The sequence below is a fragment of the Hemicordylus capensis genome, chromosome 14, assembly GCF_027244095.1.
Source record: "Hemicordylus capensis ecotype Gifberg chromosome 14, rHemCap1.1.pri, whole genome shotgun sequence".
Lineage (NCBI taxonomy): Eukaryota > Metazoa > Chordata > Lepidosauria > Squamata > Cordylidae > Hemicordylus > Hemicordylus capensis.
The window spans coordinates 13,679,205-13,705,121 of NC_069670.1; the positions used below are offsets into that span (position 1 = coordinate 13,679,205).

Genomic DNA, 25,917 nt, shown 5'->3' on the forward strand with positions numbered 1-25,917 from the left:
CCCTGCAAGATATTCCCCTTAGGGGATGCGTGACGGTAGCTGAGTGCTAGAGCATCTGCTTTGCATGCAGAAGGTCCCAAGTTCAATTCTTGGGAGCATCTCCAGATCGGGCTGGGAAAGACTCCTACCTGAAACCATGGAAAGCCGCTACCAGTCAATGCAAACAATACTAAGCTAGTAGGATCAAGGGTCTGACTCAGTCTAAGGCAGCTTCCTTTATTCCTAACCTTCCCTCCTCCCTACCGCCTGTGCCCCTTTCCAAGCTTTCAAAGGTCAGTTTGAAGGGGGCAGCCCCCAGCAGGGGCAAGGGGCATGGGGGCAAGCATTTGGTGTCTTACCCAAGTCATCACACGATCTTGCCCCCCACCCGCTTCTGTAATGCCCAGCCCAGTGCCCCTAGTCCTGCGTGCTGGCATCAGCCGCATGTATCTCCCACGGTACCTCCACCTATCCCTGCTCCCCGTGAGAACAAAGGGTTCCTTGTGCTGCCCAGCCGCGCGGATCCATGTTTATGGGCCTTTGCACCCTGTAATTTCACCAGGTACGTGACTCTCGACAGAAGCCTCAAAGGCCAGGGCATAACTTCCTGTGCTGACTAGCTGCAAAGGAGGCCGTTGGGGCAGGCCGGCCTGGGAGGTGATCCAGTCTCCCCAGGCCTGGTGGTCTTTCTGGGGGGGGGGTGCAGAAAAAAGTGTGTCGTGGGTGTGTGGGAGCACTAGCAGCCCGTTCGTTTGCTTGTAGGGTTTGAGGAGCCGTCGCTTGGCAGCGGAGGGCCTGCCTGGCTAGCAGAAGGCCCCAAGTTTATTCCCTGGCTGGCAGCATCCTGGGATACAGCACCTCCCCCCAGGTAGAACTGGGAAGGAGTGAGGGGGGTCCCTGAGCTGCTGCTGGTCATTGCAACTAATCCTGAACTAGGTGGACCAAAAGGCTGACTCAGTTGCAAGCCGTTTCATTTGAGGATGTGTTGTAAGGATGGAGTGACTGTGTCTTTAACAGCCAGGGCTTCATTTCTGCTCCCTCATCAAGGTTTAAGTTAGCTCTCAATACCTGCCTTCCTGCCAAGGCTGCCAGCCCTCCAGGAATTGGTCTGGAGTCCCCAGGAATCGGCATCTCCCTCCAGGTGACAAATATTCAGGGCCATGGGGAGGAACCTCTAGGGATAGTTTGGGTCTGAGTTGGCAATCATCGTTCCTGCGGGAGAATAGTTTACTTGCGCGGACTGCCTCACCCTGGGACCATGTGCAAAATATACAGCAGACTCTCACCCAGGAAAGGCAAATGTGAAGAGGCGTAACATGAAACCACAACATCACCATCTCTGCCCCAAGAAAGAACATCACTCTTGAACATATACAGAATGCCTCCTCTTCAAGGCAGTTGTCATTGTCAATGTCTCACTACCGAAGTTGGAGGTTCTTGCTCTTTGTTAAATAAAGTTTCATCAAAGAGCCAAAACTTAAAAATTTGGTCTTGGTGCCAGTTCGGGTTTGTATTTTTTAAAACACTCCCATTCAGTTAGGGTTTAGACACTCACTTTAAAATGTGGCTGAGTATCTGGCTCAAGCACTGAACCAATTAAGATACCACCCATGCAAAATAGTATCCATCCATGCAATGGTCTCTCAAAAATGAATATAATATTTAACTGAATTCAGAAACGTTTCTTTTGTTTTCAGTTGCTTGTTTTTGACTTGTTCAAAGTGTTTTTCTTTTACAAGCCAAATTCCTAGAACAAGATTTTTAAAAGCACAATGAGGAAACTATTAGACAGTTTGAAAAGTGAGTGCCTTACTAACAGAACCTCTCTTTTTAGTTAGTAAGTTATACACTTTTGCATTTTCAGGTTCTGTTCTGAATGATTCAGGTTGCAGACAGCCAAGAGATCTGGTTTACTAAAAAAACCTCTCTCTATAGCTGTTGTTGAATTTGCATTAAGTTGGGATCGACTCCCTGGTTTTCATTAATTTGAATATAAATGACAACAATTTGCTTCATTTTCATCTTCTGCTGTTGAACAACCTGAGGGTTGATCGGAGGAAGGCATCACTAAGCCTTACCCTCTTTCCTCTGCTAGTAGTGTTCAGATTGGAATAGGCCAAGAGGACCTAATGGCGAGATGGCCTCTGAGTATGTGTAGAGTACGCTACCCTCAGCACTGATTAACTGCATCCAGCTGGGAGGGGCCACAGCAGCAGGAGATGAGCCTTCCTCTGTAAAGCAATTAAATTTGGAAACCAAAATGCAGTCTGCAGAATGAATTATAGAGCTAAGCTGTATAGAATTGAAATTGGGTTTTGGAGGCGAGGTGGATTTTATGAGTAAATTTGAGTTCTGAAAAGATGACTTCATGGCTGTGCACCTCCCATCACACCTGTACAGGGGACAGGACTTCAGAACATCAACCATATAATCATAGGAATATTTAGTGTTTGCACAAAGAAGGATTGGTTCTTGGGGACAGAAGTCTCTTTCCTTCTGGATTGCTTAGGAAACTTGTTCATGCCCACTGTCTGGTACACTACTCCTGAACTGGAGGCTCCATTTTGTTATTGTGCGTAAAAACAGTTGATAGATTTAGGCTGCAGTCCTATGTGCAGGAATATGAGAGGAGTCTCCACTGAGTACAGTGGGCCTTGCTACTGAGGAGACTTGAATAGGAATGCACAGCAAGTTGATGTGGGTGCCTATTAGAACCCTTCCAGAGTAAATAGCAGTTGCCAAGTGGAGATCCAGACTGAGACCAGGGCAGGGGCAAAGCCCTCCTTCCTTGTGCCACAATCCCCATCTGGATTTCCCCTAACTCTTATTTACCTTTCTAAAACAAGAGCGCAAAGGCCAAACTATACACTGAAAGTCATGTGGAGTTGGGCCCTGAGCATCCATGAATTTGTTTGTTTGCTTTTTCAAAATCATCTCAGTCACTCACCACCCTAACTTCTTGTGGCAGGGAGTTCCACTGGGTTAAAGCTGGGCTGTGTGAAGAAGTCCTCTGCTCTGTCCTGAATCTGCTGCCCGTTGACTTCATTGGATGGCTCCGGTTTCTAAGCCCTGGCCTTCAGAGAAGATGGAGCCAATTGCAGTTGAGCCAAGAAAGGAGAAAAAACAGGCAAGAGACGTTCATTTTTTGGAAAAGGCTTATTATTGAGAAGCAGTACAAGAAAAACAAAACATTAATCACACTAAACGTTTCAATATGTCGCCCTTCGGATACTCATTTTCTGCTTGGGATGGAACAATAATTGTGCATGAGAGTTGGTCATCATCAAATGTCAGTTTTTAAAAGAAGGGAGACCAGGGTTGTCGCGGTGCTAATGGGTTCGGGTTCCCCAGCAGTCGGGTTTCGCTTTCCTCAGCAGCCCCTCTGGGGACTGTGCGGCTTGGTCCTAGGCTCCAGGATTGCCAACTGACCAAGGGGAAATAATTCCAGGGGTTGTGCCAGTGCCCTTTTCAGCAACCCGCAGACGATTCGTTCCAGGGCCTGGGAGTCGGCCCTTGCTCATCATGTCCCAAAAGGCACAGGAGCAGGCGGCACGCCGACGCGTTGGCAACCCTCACCACCTTTGAGCTGGCCGGACGGAGTGTCCCGGTCTTCGAGGGGTTAACCCCAAACTTTCTTTTCTCTCAGCTGCTCCAGCCGCTGATTGGCTCAAAGTTGGAGCTGGGGGCGTGGCTCCAGGCACTCTTTCTCCCCCACCACCCTGCGCGGGTCCCCCGGCCGGGCCGATCGAGAGCGCTCCTTGCCTTGGCCGGCAGCGGTGGTCCCCGGAGGGGGTGGAGAGGGGGCGATGCGCCGCGCCGGGGCGCTCCTGGGGGGGCTGCTGCTGCTCTGGGGGGCCCTGCTCTGGCGGCAGGTGCGCGGCCTCCGCCACAGCGTCTACTGGAACTCCAGCAACCACAGGTAAGCTGGCGGGGCGGGGGCACACGGGGGGGGGGATGCAGCAGATCGCCGTGGGAAGACGTTCTTCGGAGGGCCCCCTCTCCGCGCCTCCCGCCACCTGGCAGCTCCTCTTTGAAGCTTGCCCTGATCCAGGCCCCCGCCTGCCCCCCCCCCGATTCCTCCTCATCCCCACTCGTGTGGGCCCTCGAGGCTTCCCCGGGGCCCCTTGTTCGCAGCTTGCCGGACGGCCTGGCGCTTTTGTTAGAGCGCAGAGAGCGAGAAGCCTCCCAAAGGAAGGACCCCCACCCTTGATTCTCCTCCTGGTCCCTCCTCTCTAACCACCCCCACTCCAGTTTCTGCCGCCTCTTCCCGAGGCTCTCTCCAGACTCCCTCCCGGGCAGGGCAGGAGCTGGTTAAGGCGGCCAGGCAAGCGCGGGGGGGGGGGGGCCCTCGCCCCTGCCGGGCTCCATGTTGCGCGCTCAGCATCTCCTTTGTCTGGAGGCCTCCCTCCCTCCCTGCCTGCCAGGTGCCCGCCCCCTCCTCCAGCCATGGAAGCCCAGCCTTCTCTCCTCTACCTTGGCTCCCCCGTGCGGGGCCACCGCTCGGCCCCCACCCCCAGTGGAGGGACTGGGCAGGGCTTCCTCCTGGGAGTGGGGCATGCTGAGGTCTCGTCCACATCCATCCAGGACTGCCCACCTTTTTGAGCCACCACCTAATGTTGGTGGTGGTGGCAGGCCTGGGTTGGCTGGGCGCAGCTCCTGCCCGCTCTGGGCCCACCGGCTGGGTTGCCTTGGCCTCCTTGGCTCCGCAACTCCTCTCTGCTTCAGGAAGCCATGCCCTGCCTTGGGCCGGCCATGCCAGTCGGCTTGGCTGCTTGCCACGGCTTGCTGAGTGGGGCCTGCTTTGCCGTTGCATGCCCACAGATGTGGGGCATGGCTCACACTGCCCTGGAGGGTGCTGTTCTGGGGGTCCAGCCAGGATCGGGCTGGAACTGAGCAGCAATGGTGGCTCCTTGGAGGGGGTCAAGCTGTTCTGATGGGCCAACTTCAACTTGCCCTGGCACAGGTAGATTCAGGTTGAGGCTTGGCCCGTGAATTAGAAGTGCCAGCTGGGTGGAGCAACAAGTATGTCGGCGCCCACTCAAGGTGCAGAATGAACTCCTGAGGCCGCTGACAGAGGCTCCTGGGCCACTCACGCTTTCTCTCGGCCTGACCTACCTCGCAGGGTTGTTGTGCGGATAAGACAAGGGGAGGGGAGAATAATGTATGTTGACTCTGGGCTCTGGAGGAGGGGTTGGAGAACAATCTAGTAATTTTAAGAGCCACTTTTTTCATTGGGGAGTAATTTCATGTAACCATCTTACTCCAAGATCTGTTGGAAATGGAACCTGCTTTTTCTTAAAGGAGTAAAGCAGTTGCGGATGCTTGGAATTCTCTCTCCGGCTTGCCAGGGCTCTGATCTTTCTGGAAATGCATCCCCTGCAACTGGGAAGGCCCTTTCTGTGTGCAGGAACATACTGCGGTGGGGAGAGAAATGCACTCTGCAGCTGCTCAGGGGCACTCTCATCACTTCACACATTCAAGGCTTGGCATCCAAAACCGACACCCGGGCAGAAATGCAAGACCCACAGGGGTGCCCACCCTGCTGGCTTGACTCTTGTCTGGCCCCAGGCCCTGCGTAGTTTGAGGGGAGAGGCTCAGTCTGGGAGGGGATGGGGGCTGACGGAGTTGTAATGCCTTCCTCCTTGAGCCCACCCGGGAAAGGGGAGCGAGTCGAGTCGGGGCGAGTCTGCAGGGGGAGGAGGCTGGAGTTCCAGGGAGAACATTCCAACTTGTTTTGCTGGGCTCAGCGTGGGAGCGTTTGGTTCTCTGGCGCTTGGGTCTCAGGCCTAGCCAAAGCAGCCTTGGGAGTGCCATGGAGAGGATTGGCAGGCCGCCCAGTGAGGATTTGAAATCTCCAGGGAGGATGGCAGGGTGTGCGGGGACCTGGTGGGTGAGCGGGCCTCTCTCCATGCCGAATGGTTTTCCTGGTGGGATCCAGGCTTGCTGCCCACCCCCCAGTCCCCGTAAGGCCTAATTTGGGGCAGGGTGTGTGTGTGAGAGAGAGAGTTTGGGCCTGGGCTATTGCAAGTGAAGCCTCACCTGATCAGATGCTCTTTAAAAAAACAAACAAAAAAACCACACACAGAAAGCTAGTGAGTCAGAGAAAAGGCTGTGCAGTGCAGGGTTCCCTTTGACTGGGATTCCCAGGTGTTGACTACCACTCCCATCATTAGTGGCCTTTGGGGCTAATGGGAGTTGTAGTCAACAGGATCTGGGAACCCCTGTTAACAGGGAATGCTGGTGCCGTGAGAGAGCCCGGTTCCAATCCCTGACATTTCCCTCTCCAGCTGAAAAGACGGTGACCCCTGCCTGAAACCCGGTAAAGCCAAGACCGGTCAGTGTACAAGACTGAGCCAGAAGGACCCATGCTCTGACCATCAAGCGGGGCGTATTAGTCTTCTGTGTGCAGGGAATATTCTGTACAGAGGAACACTCCTTCAGGGGAGCCCATCTTCAGGGCCATGACACAAAATTCAGTCCAGGCATGGGCTTGTAACTCCTGTGAGAGAGAAGCTTGACTGTTGGTGTTTTGTAGATAAGGCACATATTCAGCAGTAGCCGTGAGAGTGGAAAAGAGCCTCCATATTCAGGGGTAGTCTACCTCTGGATATTAATGGCTGGTGAGCAACAGCAGGAAAGGGCAACTTTTTCATAAGCGCCTCAGAAGCGTCTGGTGTCCACTGTTGGAAACAAGGTGCTTGCCTGGATGGATTTCTGACCTGATCCAGCAGGCCTGTTCTGATTTTCTTTTGAATCCTGTAAAGGTACTGCCAGATTTGTCCAGTTCCATCAAGTCTAACTGAGCTTTTCTGCAGTAAGTGAAGGTGGGGTGGGATTGGGGCCCACCTTAAATACGTGAGCATTCGTAATTGAGAATATTGTAAAATAATAATAATTATCCTGAAGCAGGAGCATCGAATCTTGTGCGCAATTATCCACAGGGAGGTTTCTTTTGAAGTTGTGAGAGAGAAAGCAACATACAGAATTTTTTTTAAAAACTGGCATCCTTCCACTGACTTTTTTTTTTAAAAGAACAAAACCGCAGTGTAGATGTCATTATTTGTTGATACTTCAAAGGTGTTTATGGTTTTTTTTCCTGTCCAAAGAGATCAGTGTCCTTGTCCTATAAATTTTTGAATGAAAGAGAAGGGAGGAGAATATACATTTTTAATTTTGCAAGTGGATTCATATTAGGAATATTTGCTGGTAGAATGTCCCCCTCCTTTCTGAATCCAGTTCAAAGCCCTCTCCCCTGCCCCCCTCACTTTCTGCTCTGTCCTCGCCTTTCCAACAGTATTTATCTATTTTGGGATGTTTAATGTGGAAGTGCCACCTTAAGTGGCGCAGCAGGGAAATGCTTGACTATCAAGCAGAAGGTTGCCGGTTCGAATCCCCACTGGTACTATGTTGGGCAGCAGCAATATAGGAAGATGCATCATTTCACACTGTGAGGGAGGAGGCAATGGTAAGCCCCTCCTGTATTCTACCAAAGAAAACCACAGGGCTCTGGGCGCCAGGAGTTGAAATCCACTTGATGGCACACTCTACCTTTGACTAACAAACAGAAGGTTGCCAGTTCAAATCCCCGCTGGTATGGGAAACACCTATATCGGGCAGCAGTGATGTGTGATGTAGGAAGATGCTGAAAGGCATCATCTTGCATTGCACGGGAGATGGCCATGGTCAACCTCTCCTGGATTCTACCAAAGACAGCCACAGGGCTCTGTGGGTGCCAGGAGTCGACACCGACTCGGCGGCACACTTTACCTTTACTTTACCCCGTACGACTCACACGGAAGCGGCTGCTGTCCCACTCTGCTTTGTCCCTCAGCTCGGAACGGAGACCAAGTTGTGGCTATCCCATAGTCCCTTGCATATGAGAGGTGATGCAGGTTGCTGGGTTTGAAAAGGACCCTCTGGCCGGCTCTCTTAGCTCGGGAAGCCAAAAGGTACCTCCATTCCCACCCTAAACTGTTGTCAATTTCAAGTGCACATGACCCCTTTCCTTAGCACTCACTTCCCCTTTCAGGTAACAACCTCCCCCTCCCAAACAGGAAGGAGCAAAGCTAGCCCTCCAGCAGTGGTTGAACTACAACTCCCATCATTCCCACCCCTGCTCCAGACATGTCTCTGCCTTTTTTCTGCGCGTAAACGTGAACCCCCTTGACCGCTGGGCTGCCAGATCCGGGGATTCTGGGCAAGAAACGACCATCCGGGGCTGTTTTGCAGACCGAGTTCTCACGTCCACTTCAATAGGGCCTATTATTTGCCTCTCTTTGGACTTTGTTCCCCTGTTGCAAAATCTGCAGCCTTGGCTCCACTCTTAATCTGGGCTCTGGCCGCTTTTCTATTTAGTCATTGCTGTATTTTTCTTTCTTTCTTTCTGTCCACCACTTTTCAAGTAGTTACAAACAGATTTTTTAAAAAAAGTCGAATTGACTGCTGTTGCTGTGAAGACGGGGTATTGAATCTCTGCCAAAATGTGATTCCTGCCACCTGTTCTGGGTACTGAGCTGAAGCCATAGAACCGGGGAAGTTATTAGGGAATGGTCTCTGGCCATGTATAGAGTGCCTCTCCCTTGCCACTGATTGATTGATTGATTAAGTGCCATCAAGTCAGTGTCGACTCTTAGCGACCACATAGAGAGATTCTCTCCAGGATGATCTGTCTTCAACTTGGCCTTTAACGTCTCTCAGTGGTGCATTCATTGCTGTCTTAACTGAGTCCATCCACTTTGTTGCTGGTCGACCTCTTCTCCTCTTTCCTTCCACTTTCCCCAGCATTATGGACTTCTCAAGGGAGCTGGATCTTCACATAATGTGTCCGAAGTATGATAGTTTGAGCCTGGTCATTTGTGCCTCGAGTGAAACTTCTGGATTGATTTGTTCTAGGATCCATTTCAGTGTTCTCTCTAACAGGGATTCTCAGATGTTGACTACAACTCCCATAATCCCCAAGCAGAAGCCATTGCAGCTGAGGATTCTGGGAGCTTTAGTCAAAAGCATCTGGGAATCCCTTTTAGGGGGAACACTGATCCATTTGTTTGTTTTCCTCGCTGTCCATGGGATCCTCAAAAGTCTTCAGCACCCAAGTTCAAAAGCGTCAATGCTTTTTCTAGCTTCTTCAGAGTCCAGGTTTTGCATCCATAGTGTGTCATAGGGAAAACCATTGTCTGAACAATTCTAGTCTTTGTAGGTGTAGACAAGTCACGGCATCTCAATATCCTTTCCAAGGCCTTCATTGCAACCCTACCAAGTGCTAGTCTGAGGCGTAACCCTGCCATTGAGCAATAACAAATCCCCAGATGGCTGGACATATGGTGGAGAGATTTGTTGTGGCTAGAGATGATGGGAGTTGTAGTTTGGCAACACCTGGATTACCACAGGTTGGGAACCCCTGCGCGGATGAAAATCAAACCAAGTCTTCACGCGGGATAGACTGCCTGCTCCTTTGGAAAATTACCCAGAAAGTTCTTGGGGATGTATTGTTTGGTTGTTGTGCTGAGTGGTGCATCTTTTCTCTCCTCTAGAGAAAAGGGACTGGGAAGCTATTTCTAGGAGGCTGACTGGCCACTTTTTTTTGTAGCCGACAGATGGTTCCCAAGCCAGTTCACACAGAACATTAAAATCTCTGTATCTCAATATCTGACCCGCCCTCACCCACAGCACTGATTAAAGCCTTGAGGTGAGAAACAGAGATCATGGGGAGGCAGTCCGCGCATCTTCCGCATCACACTTGCCTTGGACCTCAATTCCTCAGGACAGGAAGGGCAATCTGATCTCATCGATCTACACGGCAGCAAAACAGGTCAACAATTTTCCTAATTAGTGAGCAGTGGAGCATCAGATCTTTACCTATGAGCCTCCTTGTTCCTCCGCCCTAGTAGCCGGCCATTTCCGCTCAATCTGGGTTCTGTGCCGAGTGTGCTGGTCGCAGATGGGGTGCGCATCATCCCTGGGGGCCACGCTTCTCTGGGTGGGGGGGGCGTAATATGAGGATGGGGTCGTAGCTCGTTAACAGAGCATCTGCTTTGCATGCAGGAGGTCCCAGGTTCAATCTCTGGTAGCATCTCCAGGTAGGGCTGAGAGAGACTCATTCCTGAAACCTTGAAAGAGCTGCTGCCAATCAGAGTAGATGGTATTAAGCTAGATGGACCAATGGCCTGACCAAATTGCTCTGTAAGAATGGAATCTGCTCCCACCTTCCAGGATTCTAGCCAGTTGATGCAGCCACGCTAGGTTGATGGACAAGCACTTTAAAAAAAAAATCACAGTCTCTTTAAACAGACTAGACGTCTTATGTTTCAGTTTCATCTGTTTGTTTTGGATTCCTTTATTAGTTTGTTGGCTTGAGGCCAGAACAACAGAATGCACATTTATGGCAGGATATTAAAGCAGCCGAAAGTTAGAAGCAAAACTGTAGCGGGCGGAAAAATGAAATCCGCTTAGTCATAAACAAACGAAAAGATAACATTGGCTGTCATAACAGGCTGTTATATGAAAGGGGTCAATTCAAATGATCGTCAGAAATTTTTAAGAAATGTATTTCAGGATCTGGCCGAACGAGAGTGAAGGTTGCTACTATCTGAGTCATCAGCGTTTGCTAAGAAAAAACCAGATTTTTCGAAATCCGGCTAGTGGACGCAACCTTTTAATGAAATGAATGAATGTATTCCTGGTGGTGGTGGTGAGCACATGAAATGTCCCCGATCTAGTTCTTTTGCGACTCTTCCTTGAATTGTAGTAATACAATTACTACAGTATCTTAGAGGTTTGCTTTTCGGGGTATCCTTGGACCTCAGAAGAGGTAGAGATTCCGTTGTGCCGAATCCCACCAGCAAAAGATGCCAGCTATATAAAATAAAGTGTACTGTCAAGTTGGTGTCGACTCCTGGCGCCCACAGAGCCCTGGGGTTGTCTTCGGTAGAATCCAGGAGGGGTTGACCATTGCCATCTCCTGCGCAGAATGAGATGATGCCTTTCAGCATCTTGTTATATCACTGCTGCCTGATAGAGGTGTTCTACATACCTGCGGGGATTTGAAGCCATTTCCCCGCTGCGCCATTAGGTGGACTGTTATTTGTCAGGATTTGCATCATTTCAGTTCAATACTCAGTTCAGTGAATCAACGTAATGCAAATGTCCTCGATGCATCCGTGCATTCCTGCAGTCAGTGGCCAGGTGTGTTTCTATTCTGCTCTTTCTCCAAGGAAGCATGGGTGCCATCACTTAATTCTCACAACAACCCTGTAAGGTAGGTCAGGCAGAGGGAGAGTAGGGCGTTGCTCCCAATACTTGATTGTGTGTGAGATCAAAGCAAGGATGGAGGCAGGGAGCTGGCTCATCACTTGGCGTTTTTTTGTCTGACTCATTCCGAAGCTGGGGACGAAACCTAAGAACAGCCCTGCTGGAACAGGGCCAAGGCCTATCCTGTTCCCCACAGTGGCCCACCAGATGCTTCTGGGAGGCCCACAGGCCAGAGATGGAGGCGTGCCTTCTCTCCTGCTGTGGCTCCTCTGCAACTGGGATTCAGATTAGTAGCCATTCGGGCTAGGGCGTGCTTGTCCTACCCAGCTGTGGCTTGACAGGCGAGCCGGCTCCCTGCCTCCGACCTTGCCTTTCTCTAACAGGCCATCAAAAATCGGGACTGGGCCCCGCTCCGGGAGGTGTCTGCTATTCTGGCTCCGGTCATGAGGACAGGCCTAGTGAGTGGCTGGCTGTTCAGGCCCTCCTGGGAGCTTCCAGGCTGAGTGGGGCATTGGACCCTACTGGGTCTCCCGACGCCTAGCCCGCCACGCTGCCTTGCAGTGGTTTTTGGATTCGAACCCGCGCCCACTGAACCGCCGTGATGGTGCCTCACGAACGAGTACGCTTGCTGCATGGATGTTTGGATTGCAAGCCGGACCAGTGGCGGCCACATTCCCCGACGATGCCTCACCCGCCGTTGGGAAGCGGGCCAGGCGGTGCCTTCAGGCGCGGGGGCTTTTGTCTTGGGGCCGGGCTGTGGGCCCATCACCCCGGGTGTTCCCCGATGACCCTTTTAGCTTCCAGCCACTCGGATTAATCGGAGCTGACGGCTGCTTGTTTAGCATAGCTGAACACTCCGGACCAAGCTGCGGGTGGGAAACGGTGGGGGCCTGGGGAGGCTATGATGTCTGTACCCCCATTTCAGGGGTCTTGTGGAGAAAGGCTTTTCTGTGCGCAGCAAACCCCGGGGCTTTAATGCCGACAAGCGGGCACCGTGGAGGGGACTGTGAGTCCTGGACCGCTTAACCTGAAATGACATTCTTAGCTTCCTGTTGATGGGCCCCTTTTCTCTGAGTAAAAATGCCTCCCAGAACCCCCAAGGTGACTCGTGATAATATCTTTTAAAATGTTTGAAAGTTGGGTCCAAATGCACATAATAAAATACATACCTGAAATATCCATGTGTAGTAAGGCAAGCCAGGATGGGGAAAGCTTTACTTGGGTTATGATATTTATTTATTCTTAAAAGTGTTCGGTTTTGTTTTGTTTAACCACGCTTTTCTGTCCAGAAGGCTTCGCAGAGCAGCTTACAATATTAAATGTGTGTATGCGCTTACACACACACACACACACACACACAATTCAGTGTCACAAGATAATACCCCAGTCAAAACGGCAGCCTAAAACACGTGTTTCAAGATTAAAAATTAATGGGGCTAAACTCATTAATTTCCCAAATGGTGGACCGGGCACAGTAGCATGCTGTGAGAAAACTGGGAGCGAGCCATGAGAAATAAGCTAACTTGAACCTGGTGAAAAGTTCCCACAAGTCCCAAGTCCTCTTCCCGCAGCAAAAGGTTGCCAGCTGCAGCTCTGATGGAGTTGCCGCTCTTCCCTTTTCTCCTGCTTTCAGTCCAGCTCCGTTCTGGCAGAGAGGGGGGTAATTCTGCCCAGCCTCAGATCTGTCAAGCGCCCCCAATCTCGAGAGGCGGTTGAATTGTCTGCTTTTGGAGAAGTCTGTCTGTTGTGTCTCTGCACGAATAATTGCCCCGGGGCCTCCTCTCCTTCCGTCAGACTTTGCTGGGTGCCAGCGGTTCTGCCCTGTTTCTGCCTGGGATGTGAGTCGGTCGTTCAATGACTCCCAGTGCAAAAAGTGGGTAGAGTGTCCTCGGAGGAGTCTTCCTGTTGTGCTTCTGCATGCTCTGGTCTCTTCCTGATCGGCAGGATTCTGTTTGGGAGACTCCAAAATGGATTAATTCAGATGAAGGAAACCCAGTTTGCAGGATAGGGGTGCAGAAGCCCGTTCTGTAGGGGTCTGGTGATACATTGCAGCACTTGAATGAGGAAGTATCCAGTGTTCCCTGTAACAAGGATTTCCAGATGTTGACTACAGTTCCCAGAATCCCCAGCTGCAATGGCCTTTGGTCGAGGATTCTGGGAATTGTCGTCAACAACATTAGGGGATCCCTGTTACAGAGACGACTGGAGGTATCCTCTGAATGGATTGCCATTTGAAACTCAGCCAATCTGTTTCTCGGTTGACAGGTTCCTGGACGAGGACTACGCCGTTCAAGTCGCCATCAACGATTACTTGGACATCTACTGCCCACACTATGACCAGCCCTTGGCGACTGGAGCACCGGAGGCCTTCACGCTGCTCATGGTCGACTTTGAAGGCTACCGGGGCTGCTACGAGACCCCCAGAGCCTTCAAGCGCTGGGAATGCAACCGCCCCTACGCCCCCTATGGCCCAGTCCGCTTCTCGGAGAAGATCCAGCGGTTCACCCCCTTCTCTCTGGGTTTTGAGTTCCAGCTCGGACGGGACTACTACTACATCTGTGAGTAGAGCCCTCTTGGCATGCTTGCTGACTCTCTTGTTCAAAATATGGGGTGTGTGTGTGTGTATAGTTCAGTGGCTGAGTATCTGCCTTGCGTCTCGAAGGTCCCAGGTGAAATCCACAAGGTGCAGCTCTCCTCTGCAGGCAATGAGGTTTCACCTGCTTGATTTCAGGCCCCCAGAGGCTGCCAAGGCAACAGTCTTGTGCTGGAGATTAAGTCAACAGGTGCAGCCTTCCTCTTCCACTTGCCATGCTGGGAGCAGCTGAACCTGTTGAATTTTTGCCTGGTGCATCATCATTTGTGGTTCAGAGAGCGAGGTGGGGGAGGCTGCTCCCAGTTGGACAGCTGAGCTCCGGCGTTTGTAGCTATTCCAGGGGCTTCCCAATGTGGGGTGGGGTGGGGTGGATTTTTTCAAATGTTCTTGGATCTTTTCATTCTCGCAATCTGGTCTCTCTTTCCCACCAGCTATCCCCACGGCAGAGAGCCCTGGACGTTGCTTGAAACTGCAGGTGTCCGTCTGCTGCAAGACGACCAGTAAGTCAGTTTGCCTGTCTCCCCGCTTCCCGAAATGTGTGCATTTCCCCGAAATGTGTGCATTTCCGCACAGGAAGTGGTGAAAATAATATAATCGGGTGCCTTTCCAACTGGCAATGACGGGGTATCCCTTGCCTTGGACCAAATGAGTACCTGTCTTAAAACTCTTCCCAGAATCCTTTGCAAACATGCAAAGGTGCTGTAGCGGGCAGGCTGGAATGTATTTCCTATAGAAAGGGTTGTCCTTCCAAAGGAGTGTTGCTCTGCTCTGTTCACTACAGATCTCTCTGGAGGGGGCTTGGGGATTAGGAGAAAATATATGTTTCCAGATCTCAATTGCAGTCCCCTTTTAAAGAAGCTCGTTCACGAGAGCCGTGCTGGTCTCCTGGCCGTGACCTGGAAGGGTTGGGGGTCTGAATCAGAGGCAGGGCCATGTGGCAGGGAGGGAGTGGAAGGGCCGTTCAGTTGCTGCCCCCTCGACTGACCAGATCCTTTTGCTTTTAGCTGCTGAGCCCGTGACAGAGGGCCCCAAATCTCAGCCACGTGGGAGAGGCAGTTCGGAGGGTAAGTTTTTGAGTAGGACATCACTGCTGCATTCAAGTGATTCAGAGAGCTCCATCAATAACCTCTAGATAGGGGCCGTCGGCAACCGGGCTGCTCTTACAGGGGTGTCTGAAGCTACCGTCTGAGTCAGACCATTGTTCTGCTTAGCTCAGCATTGCCTACACTGACTGGCAGCAGCTTCTCCAAGGCTTCAGGCAGGAGTCCTTCCAAGCCCTACCTGGAGATGCTGAATGCCTTCATCCCGGGTGTCTCGTGAAAAGGCATCTCCTGCGAAAAAGCAGTTCCCAGAATTCTTAGAGAGCAGCCACCCTGATGAATCTGGCCGCAAGGTGTCGTGAGGACCGTCTTTCTTTCCTCGCCAGCCTCCCCCCCACACTCTCCCCCACTGAGACCAGCATCCTCTTTCTCCCCACAGAAGCTGCTGGAGGACCCGGACGCAGCTCGGCCCCCTCCTGGCCCTGTGGCCCCTGCCTGGGGTTTGCCCTCCTACCCTTCCTGTGGCACTGACCCCAGGGAGGGCAGGCGGGCTGGGGAGTCCCCCGGCCGGGGCACGAGGGGGAGGCCAGGCATTCCCTTCGCCCCCTCTGCCCCTGCAATGGCAAGGAGGCTGGATTCCTCACTCGGCACTTTAGAACCCAGAGGCGGCCTCCCCACGACCCTTTCTGAGCCGAGGCGCCGCTTCGCAGCGACGGGGTGAGCCCCTGGGCGCCAAGGACACGAAGCCAAAGGGGCGGAGCACCCCCCGGAACCTCAGGCCGCACCCGCCTCCCTCTCCGTTTTGGGGTCCTTTTGAGGCAAGAGGAAGACCTGGATTGGGAGGTAAGTCTTGGAGGTGGGAAGAGAGACAGTGTGGTGTAGTGGTCAGTGTCGGGCGCAGGCCAGTCAGGTCTGAGTTATTATGATTTATTATTATTATTATTTATACTATTTCGACAGTGCTTATTCGAGCCGACATCCCCACTTAACTAGGAAGACCAAAAGAACTGCAAATCTGTCATAGGAACATAACATAGGAAGCTGCCTTCTACCGAGTCAGACCCTTGGTCTATCTAGCTCAGTGTTGTCTACACTGACGGGCAGCGTCTCTTCAAGGTTTCAGGCAAGAGTCTTTCCTAGCCCTACTTGGAGGGCAACGACTGAGCCTGGGACCTTCTGCCTGCAATGCTGTTGCCCTTCTACTGAGCTGTGGGCCTCTGCCCACATCTTGCAGTGCTGCTCATATCTAGTCACCCATCCAGATGGAAGCCAAGGCAGGCCCTGCTTAGCACAGGGGATAATTCACGCTTGCTGCCACCAGGCCGGCTCTCCTCCCCGAACTCATCTCCCCACTACCGGCTGCTGTTTCCCTTGAAGCGATAATTTGCAGCCAGTAGCAATTGCGGGGCAGGTAGCCATGGGGTGGGTGTGATTTGGGGCAGGACAAGGCTGCAGGAGTGAAGAGGAAGAGAGGACTGTCCGCTGTTGCTTGCCAGGGTCACTCGATGGAACCTCCATGGAGAGAGAACCTCTGAATCTCAGGATACCTGTTGGTACTGGGTATTGAAGACATTTCTTTGCACAGTGTACAATTAACTTTTTGAAATTGGTCGCAGCCGACTGTGGGCCGAGATGGCTTGAAAAGGAGATTAGCTGAGTTTGATTCCGTTGAGGGCTGTTAGCCAGGAGAGCTAAATAGAACCTCCACGTTCCAAGGCAGTATACCTTTCAGTTCTGGATTCAGGCAGCAGCTGAGGAGGGCCGTCCCCTACAGTGCCCTGCTTGTGGGCTTCCTGGAAGCATCCGATTGGCCGCCGCAGGAAGCAAGAGGCTGGACGAGATAGTCCTTTGGTCTGAGCCAGCAGGGCGTAACAAATTCTCGCTCTGCCTCTCTCTACAGGTGCATCTCCCTGTCCAGTCCGCATTGGATGTTGGAGCCGAGCTTTCCCGCCACCTGCCTGTGAGGGTGTCCGCATGTGGACTTGTCTTCCAAAAGCTCAGCTTTGAGTTGGGCGGGGGACCGGGGTAGAAATCGCCCCTACGGGACGGCGGCGGACTGGAGGTGTGTCTCTGGACTGTTTTATGCCAAAGACGGGGAGAAGACGCGCCCCCTTTCTTGGCCCTTGGCTTGCAAGGCTCAGCGATTGCGAGGGGTGTCGCTTCTTTCGCCCCTGTTTTTTGTCCCCCCTTGGGCCTTGCCTCCCCCACCAATGAACTGGACAGTGGAGAACCCGTCCTCCCTCGCATTCTCGGTGCTTTGTCTTCCGTGAAGATACCACTTGGCGTGGCCGATTTTGCTGGTTTCCTGACTGCCTTTGTGACGTCTTCTTTTTTGTATTTTGAATTGTCAGTGACTGAGCCAGGTGATAAACCATTTCAGCAAGCCCACCCCCTGCTTTCTCTCTGGGGGGGTGTGCGTTGGCGGGGGAATGGGGAGGCAGCATGGCCGAGAGACCCCTTTTGCCAGCCGCGGCCAGCCGCTGAAGCTGTAGGGAGCAGAAATGGAAACGGCAGTTGTGATTGAACAGGGCCGGGTCCAGGTTTTGGGGGGACTCCCCAGGGAAAGGGGCTTGCAGTGGGCTCCCTGCCTTACTTGGGAGCCCCTTCCATACACACCCCTGAGAGGGCCAAGTGGTAGGGACTCCTCCCTCTCTGGTGCCGGTGGCAACCTTCTTTTCCGCTTCCTCCTCCTCTTCTTCCTCTTGGCCAGTGCTGCCCATTGGGTACCAAATAGCATCACCGAGAAGACGCAGCATTGCCCTCTGGGCCCAGGTGCATTGTGGGAGGCAGGAAGTGGCGTTCCAATCCGAGTGAGCGGTCGGGGGACTTCACGAAATGCACAACTCCCTTCTCCTAGTCTTCGCTAACTGTGGTGCCCTCCCAGTGCCTTTGAAGAACGGTAGCTAAGGCGGCGGGTTTGTGTGTGGTAAAAGGTTAGGGGTCCAGACCCTTTAGTGTCCGAGCACTGGGTGAGAGTTGCCAGCCCTGCTAGGTTGGGTGCGGAGGGCGAGGGGGCGCCCAGGAGGACGCCAGTAGGTGGTGACCCCCTCGAGAGATCTTAAAAATAATTCAGCCCCTTGAGTCTGGGCCTGGGGTGGAGGGGGCGGGTGTGTGAGTGGAGATGCCCCACAGGGCTTGGGGGACATAGAGTGGCCTGGTGTCTGCTGGTTGCTCCGTTGCTGCTTCTCTCTTGCCTCTTTTTCTCTCCTCCCGGCGCCGCCGCCGCCACCACCACCTCCGCTCGGTACCGTGACCTTCCAGGCGGGTAGGATTAATTGCAGCGTTTGATATTGAGATGTCAGGAAATGTCAGAATGGAAGTTTTAATTACGGATCGCCTGCCAGCAATTAGCAGAGACGCCGTGGCAAGCCAGGCCTGGCAGGGACACGAGTGCCGTGACGGCGACTGATTTCCTCTGCCCCCCCGGCCTGGGCCTCCCTGTGGGCCCCGGGGTGCAACCTCCTCCCCAGTTGCTCCGCAGGGCCAGGAGCAAGAACTCCGGGCACTGGTGCGGTCCACTACCTGAGACTTGGAGGGCAGCAGAGGGGAAAGCAGGCAAGTCGCATCCCCGAGGTCCAATCTGCTGGGAAGTTCTCCTGCACAGAACGTTGTCTGTCACATGAAAGCACAAAACTGTGTAAGGTAAAGGGTGCTGTGAAGTCGGTGTCAACTCCTGGTGACCACAGAGCCCTGTGGTTATCTTTGGTAGAATACAGGAGAGGTTGACCATTGCCTCCTCCCATGCCGTATGAGATTATGCCTTTCAGCATCTTCCTACATCGCTGCTGCCCGACATAGTACCAGTGGGGATTCGAACTGGCAACCTTCTGCTTGTTAGTCAGGCATTTCCCTGCTGTGCCACTTAAGGTGGTGGTACAAAACTGTGTACTGGGTACGGAATTTTGAATCGTGTGTGTGTGTGTGTGTTTGAAAGAAACCAAGTGACTAGTCCTTATGCTTGCCAGAATGTCCTGCAAAGCATATGGGTAGCCTTGGCTGGAATCTTAGAAGCCAGAGGGTGTCTGAATAAGAGATTCAGTTCTCTGGGAAGCGAGGCCCTGCGTAGCTCCTCAAAGGATGGTGTTTAAGTACCCTTGGTACTTCTTGGAGCCTCTCTCTGACCAGCCAAATCCGCCTCGATGATGCAAAAGGATGCTAAATTTGCATAGTCACCAGCTACAGCCTCCCGCTGTTCTTGATGCAGAATTTGGGCTCACATTTTGCTGTCTTTATAGCCCCGCCGTGCTCTTGAGCAATCTCAGCCAGCCTGGCGTACAGTCTGGAACACGTATTGATTCTGCCGACCTCCAGCAGAGTTGATTCTACAAGTTTCCCAATAGCACATTTATTCCGCTGTTTGGTCTGTTCTCCCCGTCCGGAAGCTTTCCCTAATATTTAACCAGGATCGATCTCCCAACTGCTTCCTGTCTGATGATAGCTATCCAGAGGGGAGGAAACAACTGCTTGGCACTTACGCATCGAGCCCACCACGCCGCGGCGAACCACCTGCCGCAGTCGCCCGTGACATCCCCCCGCCGCCGCGCCGATCGGATTTATCCCCCGCCCTCCGGCCCCTTCAGCCTGGCGCGGTATAACTCTGCCTGACGTTAACGGCTCCTGCGCCATCCCCGCGCCTAAACGAGGCAATTAGAACCCCCGCTGCAAATCAAGGCTGGAGAATTAGTGCCGGCCGTAAAACGTGGCGGGCGGCACTCGTGCGAGCCCGTCCGGTTGCCCGCAGATCAGTTTCGGCTGCAGCGTGGCACCTTTCTGGGCAACTGTTGGGGGAGAAGCACCCACATCCGATGGTTGTGTGTGTGTGTGTGTGTGTGAGTGTGTGTGTGTGAATTACCTCCCTTCGGATGAGAGAACCCTCCCTGTTAGGAAAGGTCTGCAGGATTGCATAGAAGCAGGTGCCTTCTCTCCCTCTAGGGGGCGCTAGGTGCTGCCGTAGGAGAGTGCAGTCCCCCCCCCCCCACTGTTCGGTTCAGTGGGACTTGTGCAGCAGGCCTTCCTGCGGCCGTAGATGGAGTTGCTGTCTTCCTCGGTCTTGTCTGCACGGACTGGCAGCGGCCCTGCAAGGGTCCAGGCAGGAGCCTTTCCCCGGTCTACTTGCAGATGCTGCCAGGAAGGGAACCCGAGACCTTCTGCATCCAAAGCGGAGGCTTCCCCGCTGAGCTGCGGCCCCATCGCATCCCGTGTGAAAGTTGTCTTTGCAAGGTTTCTCTGGGGAAGGAGTGGAGCCGTTCTCCCACTTCGCTTGCCCAAATGTGCTGGCCTGATTTCCCCCCTCCCTCAGTTGCATCAATTTCCCGGAGGCACCCCCCCCCAAAAAAAAACCACCCCCACCCAAAAGGCTTTCAATTTTTTGCCTCTGGACGGAGTTGCCGATTCTTGCTTCAGCGTGACTCTTTCCCCCGATCAGTTGCGCCTGCAGCGGAGCGTGGCGGCCTAAGCGTCTAATCCGTGCTCCATGGGGCGGGGGGCGGGGGGGGGGGGCCTGCAGCTGTAGCAGCCAGGACCTGCCACGGCATGTTGATTTCACGGCCCTTTATGTGCAAGCGCAGCTCAGTTTCCTCTGATCCCGCTCCAAGCAGCTTGGAGACGCTTGGCTGCTGTGGCCGCACGTTAGGCAGCCCCTGTTTCACAGACTCCTAGGAGGTCAGAGCTGGGAGGGGGTCCCCTGGAGGTCACTTAGCACACCCCTCCAAGTTCCTTCCTCGGAGAGATGCAACAGGTATTCTGGGGCCAGATTCTGCCCTACTGTTTCTGTAGGGCAGGGCCCTTTCAGCCCTCCAGCTGTTTTGGGACTACAACTCCCACCATCCTCTGTTACAGTGGCCAATAGGGATGATAGGAGTTGTAGTCCAAAATTGGGGAGAGGGTGCCAAGTTGTGCAGCCCTGTTATTGGGTATCAGGTAAATATTCATTACTATTTATTCGAGATCTACCACCCTTCCAAAAAATGGCTCAGGGCGCTTTACACAGAGACATAATAAATAAATAAGATGGATCAATCTTTTAACTGGTGCCTAAAATAAAGTTAACTGGTGCTTAAAGACAAACGCATGATGGGCACCAAGGATGTTACAGGTGGTTCTATTGTGGGAGGGGAAGCCGGCTCAGAGGGGCCATGAGAGACGTTTCTCTGCTGGATTGGCTTCATGCCCCCCTCTGGTTGGCTTCATGCCCCCTTTCCTACCCTCCACTAATACAGCACTCTGTATCATGGCCAGGCCCCTCCGCCTGGGTGCAAGGTCCCTCCATTGAAACTCATTCCGGAGTCGCTACGCATCAGAGTAGCCCCCTGGATATCCAGAGCGGCTTCCTGCTGAATCCGACCTTTGGTCCCTCTCGCTCGGAATTGTCTGCACGGACTGGCAGCGGCTCTCCAGGCTTTTGGGCAGAGAAGGGTCTTTCCCAGGCCTACTGAGAGATGCTGCCAGGGCCTAAAAGGGAGGCGCTGCCCCTCAGCTCTGCCTCTTCTCACCACTTTTAACTGCAGGCTCCCACCAATAGCTTTTTCAAACACTGCAGGGCACTTTCCTGGGGCATGCGGGGGTGGGGGGCATGATGGCACCGATTTTGAGTGCCCACCCTGGGAGGAGGTATATGACCTACATCCCCAATACTTTGGGTAATCCACAAAGGGGACGGAGGGGCCACTGCCCAGGTTTGATCCCCAGCTAGGGCTGGGAAAGACCCATGCCTGAAATCCTGGAGGGATGCTGCCAGCCAGTGCAGACAGAACAGTGCTAGGCTGACCAAGGCCCTGAGGTAGTTTCCTATGAACCTGAGACCGTTTGTTGGGGTGGGGCCTAGTTCACTAAAGCATCTGCTTTGCATGCCGAAGGCCCCACAGGTTCAGTCCCTGGCAGCGTCTCCAGGTCGGGCTGAGAAGGACGCCGGCCAGAAATTCTGGAGAGCTGCTGCCAGTCAGTGTAGACGGTACTGACTCAGTAAAAGGCAGCTCCCTATGTTCCTGTGACCTGGATTTTATCCATGGCTGCTATATCTCCCACCCTTCAAAACAAACACACACACGTTCCATGAATTGTTTTATTATTCTAAAGTGTTCCTCTCATTAACATATGTTTGTATATTGCTTTTGAGCAACAAAAATGGTTCTCAAAACAGTTTCCATAGCAAAAGTGGGGAGAGAAGATGGTGCCTCTGCTTGTCTGTGGGAGAAGGAGAGATTTTAATCCACTTTCCCTCTGTACTTTCTTTTTCTTCCTTTCTTTATAGTCTCTTATTGGTTATTTTCGAGTGGCGGTTTTATTTAGACCTCCCCTCGGCCTTGTCAGCCACGGGTGCCTTATGGCCCCACATACTGAGCACTGCTCAGAAGTCCCCCCGCCTGGCGGGCATTGCAGGCGCCGTCTCGGCCTCGGAGAGGCTCCCAGGGCAGGCTCCTGCAAGGCTGGTCTAGGTTTCACCGGGCAAGCCCGCTGAAGAATGGCGTCCCGCCTTGCAGCGCTCCCGTGGGAAAGAGCGCCACAGGCCGCCATGACGGCGCAAAACTCATCCTTCGCTGTTACCTGCAGCTTCTCTGCAGGCGAGGAGATGGTAGCCGGCTGGTTGGCCTGCAGGGAGTCCACACTGAAGTCTCCGGGTAGGGCTGGGGGCAACCTTGGCACAAACCTAACCAGTGGGGGGGGGGCCTCCAGCTGAAATGCTGTCAGGCATTGAAGGCAGAAAGCCCTGCCGGTAGAGAGCTAGCAGCTCAGCTCCCCAAGCCCAGCAGAAGTGAGAGAGTCTCGCCCTTTGTTCTCCTACATTCCTCGGGGAACCTTGAGGCGACCCACTACAGGCTGACCCCTCGAGGCCTAGCAACTGTACAGATACGACCAATATTGATATCCTGCTTTTCAACAAAAGTTCCCAAAGTTGTTTACATAGATAAGGAAATAAATCAGATGGCTCACAGTCTAAAAAGAAAAAGAAATGTGAAGCAACAGCCTCCGGAGGGGTGGGGATGGTTAGGGCCAGTTGCTCTCCCCCTGCTACAAAGAACAAGAAGAGAATCGCCACTTTAGAAGGTTCCTCGTGCTCATGTAGCGGGGCCTACTGGGATTGCCCTGGATCCTGGGGAATGACGAGGATGCGGGGAAGGATTGGGGTGGTGATCTGGAGGAGAGCCTCTTTGAAGTATGGCAGCGCCAGGCGCATGGGGCAGTCCCCAGGAATTGTGCAGGGCTGACTCCACAAAAGATCTCCTTGTGCTCTCCCCTTAACCTGCAAGATGCAAATGGTGGGCCCTTGGGGCAGAGTCTGAGGCCTTGGGCCCAAGCGGGATCCCCCTTGCGTGGGGGCACAGGCACAGGCACAGGCACACAACTGTTGTGAGTTTGCTATGGGGCATGTATGCATTTTGTTACACATTGATCCTGCTCTCTTCCCAGACAGCTTGGGGCAGAACCCAGGGCCCCCTTATACAGACGTCGGAGGTGGCCATATGCCGAGTCACACCACTGGCCCATCTCGCTTGGGATTGTCTACTCTGACGGGCAGCAGCTCTACACCCTTTTAGTCAGGGGTCTTTCCCAGCTCGAACGGAGAAGCTGCCAGGGATTGGACCGGGGGCCTTCCGCACGCAAAGCAGAGGCCCCACCCCTTCCCAACCAGCCCTGTAAGGTAGGTTAGGCTGAGAGAGAGAGAGAGAGAGAGAGAGAGAGAGAGAGACTGGCTCAAGGTCACCCAGTGGGTGTCACGGCTGGGCGGGGATTTGAACCTGGATCTCGTCAGCCCCTCTAGCCGCTACAGATTCTGGCACACATGCGCCCAGTTGTGTGTTCCCATCAGCTGTGCAGGACACACACGGTGTGTTCATGGTGCTCTCTCGGTCTTCCTTCCACCCCCAGAGCGCTGGGCTGGCTCTGCAGCCGTCCTCTGCAGCGAGCCTGTCACGTCCGAGGGGGGCGTTTATGGCTTTGCTCGCAAGCTGTGCAGGCAGGCAGAGTCCGCCCGGCAGCGCCTTGCCCCGGCAGCCTCTCCTCTCCCCCAAGGTGGAGTGTCACCTGCCCAGATGCTGGCCTGGTGAAGTCTGCCACCCTGTGCCCAAGCAAAGGGCCATCTTTCCCAGGATACGGCCAGTGTCCAGCCCTGTTGGTCCTCTGCATCTTTGCTCGGGAGCAAGCTCTGCGGTGGGGCTTACTCCCACGTAGGTGTGTGCATGGGATTGCAGCCCCGAGGCCTTTCGTTGGTTTGCTCTGCCCAGAAAACGTTTCTCCCGTTTATTATGTTTCTGTTGCACCATGAATGTGACGGGCACAGCACAAAGTCGCAACATCCCTTTGACAACAGTACAGGGGAGCAGCCCAAAGCTTTGGAAGGGAAGCTCAAGAGCGGGTTCTGGATCTCTGCCCCAAAGGGACTACAATCTGTCACTGCCTATAATGAAATAGGGGCCGGGGATAAGTGGCTAGCAAGGAGTGGGCATTTGTTTCAGTATAAGAGGTCTCTCCCTTGACCTTACAGTCTAGAATTTGACCCAGGGAGGAAACAACAGGAAAGGCTGAGGGGAAAGAGATGTGTGTGTGTTTCAGTTGCTTTGATTAAATTCGGGTAAGATATGTGCTAAAGGCTAAAATACAATAATTTCTAAAATGATAAGACTCAGTCCCACACTGGCGGAAACCTGGGTCATCATCATCCCCCCAGAAGTATCGCAGTTGGTTGCAGTTATTCAGTATTCAAGGGAATATGGCACATTGTCCATTCTCAGAAACATGCTCAGCCTTAAATAAAAACAGCAAACCGGAGTAGTCCGAAAAAGATCTGACCCGCTGTCAATCCTACACTTCAGCCTGGAGCCTGGCTACTGAAATAGGGTTTGGTGCTCAGCCCTGGTGGTGGGAAGAGCTGATCTTGCAGAGCAGGCGTGGATTGTCCCCTTTGCTAAGGAGGGTCTGCCCTGATTTGCATTTCAATGGGTGACTATACACAGGCATGGTCTTTAAGCTACAGCCATGAATTATGGCCCATCAGCGAACTGGCAGATCACCCATTTTGTTGGCTTTTTAGGTCTGTCTGAAGGACAAAGGAAGTTTGCAAGGGCAGGGATTGGGAGTGGGGGTGGGGGACCAGGAAAAGGTTGAAATCCAACAGGTGTATCATGTAGACGTAGTGAAGTAAATGGTGTTGCACATCTGCAGGTGGAGCTTCACCAGTTGAATTTCCTGTCTGGCACACCACGGTTGAAAGGGCAGGAGCCTTTCTGGGGGGAAGAAAAGGTAGCGCATCTCTTCTCCTCCCTCTTCCCTCATCGGCTGCAGATGAGAAATGGCCTCAATAAAAGCTAATTGACGGCAGCTCCTCGCAAATCGAATTGCTCGGCTCCCGAATCGGGAAGATGGCTGCCCACCCTGAAGCCTGCGGCCGACCAAATTGAATCTATTAAAGGTAAATTACGCCATGATCTCCCCCCGCCCCCTCGTCTCGCCTTTTCTCTTTGCCTCGGGGCCGCCTCCTAATGCCACCCCGGGGAGAAGAATGGCCCAGAATCCGTAAATGAGACGGGAAGGGGAGGCAGGGTGGGCACTGGCGGCCGGATGCACGCCGTGCAGACAAAGGGTCTGCCTGGGCTGGGCCACACCAAGGATCTGTTGCTCAGCGTTGTGTTTCCACCAGAAGCTCCCCAGTAGCTTCCGGGAAGACAGCAAGCAGGGCTTGAAGGGAGAGTCTCTCCTCTCTTCTCTGCCCCCAGCCGCTGACATTTGGTGGTACACTGCTCCTTCCCTTGGAGGTTCATCTGGGCTGTGGTGGGTAGCAGAAAGGGGCTCGTAGGAAGAGCAGCTCTCCTAGGTCAGGCCAAAGGCCTCTCTAGGCCACCACCTTGTGGTGTGAGCACTGCAAGAGATTCTCCTCAGGGGATGGAGCCAATCTGGGAAGAGCAGAAAGTGCCAAGTTTCCTCCCTGGCAGCATCTCCAAGATAGGGCTGAGAGAGATTCCTGCCTGCAACCTTGGAGAAGCCGCTGCCAGTCCGTGAAGACAATCCTGAGCTAGATGGACCAAGGGTCTGACTCAGTAGAAGGCAGCTCCCTATGTTCCTGTG

At 53.3% G+C, this 25,917-nt stretch overlaps 1 protein-coding gene across 7 annotated transcripts in view; it reads left to right on the top strand.

Annotated features, from left to right (window-relative positions):
- Positions 1-25,917, top strand: part of EFNA4 (ephrin A4) — a 172,903-nt gene that overhangs the window by 78,290 nt on the left and 68,696 nt on the right. For 2 of the 7 annotated variants that reach the window (XM_053277549.1, XM_053277554.1), the window contains 8 exons: positions 2,948-3,106; positions 13,492-13,784; positions 14,251-14,319; positions 14,824-14,883; positions 15,299-15,702; positions 16,760-17,222; positions 23,266-23,497; positions 25,018-25,264. In XM_053277549.1, the coding sequence (XP_053133524.1) occupies positions 2,948-3,106; positions 13,492-13,784; positions 14,251-14,319; positions 14,824-14,883; positions 15,299-15,390 (673 nt within the window). In that variant the 3' untranslated portion in view covers positions 15,391-15,702; positions 16,760-17,222; positions 23,266-23,497; positions 25,018-25,264. Of the gene's footprint in view, positions 1-2,947; positions 3,107-3,167; positions 3,899-13,491; positions 13,785-14,250; positions 14,320-14,823; positions 14,884-15,298; positions 15,703-16,759; positions 17,248-23,265; positions 23,498-25,017; positions 25,265-25,917 lie in introns of those variants that run through there. The other 5 variants (XM_053277550.1, XM_053277555.1, XM_053277552.1 and 2 more) reach the window with 5 other exon arrangements.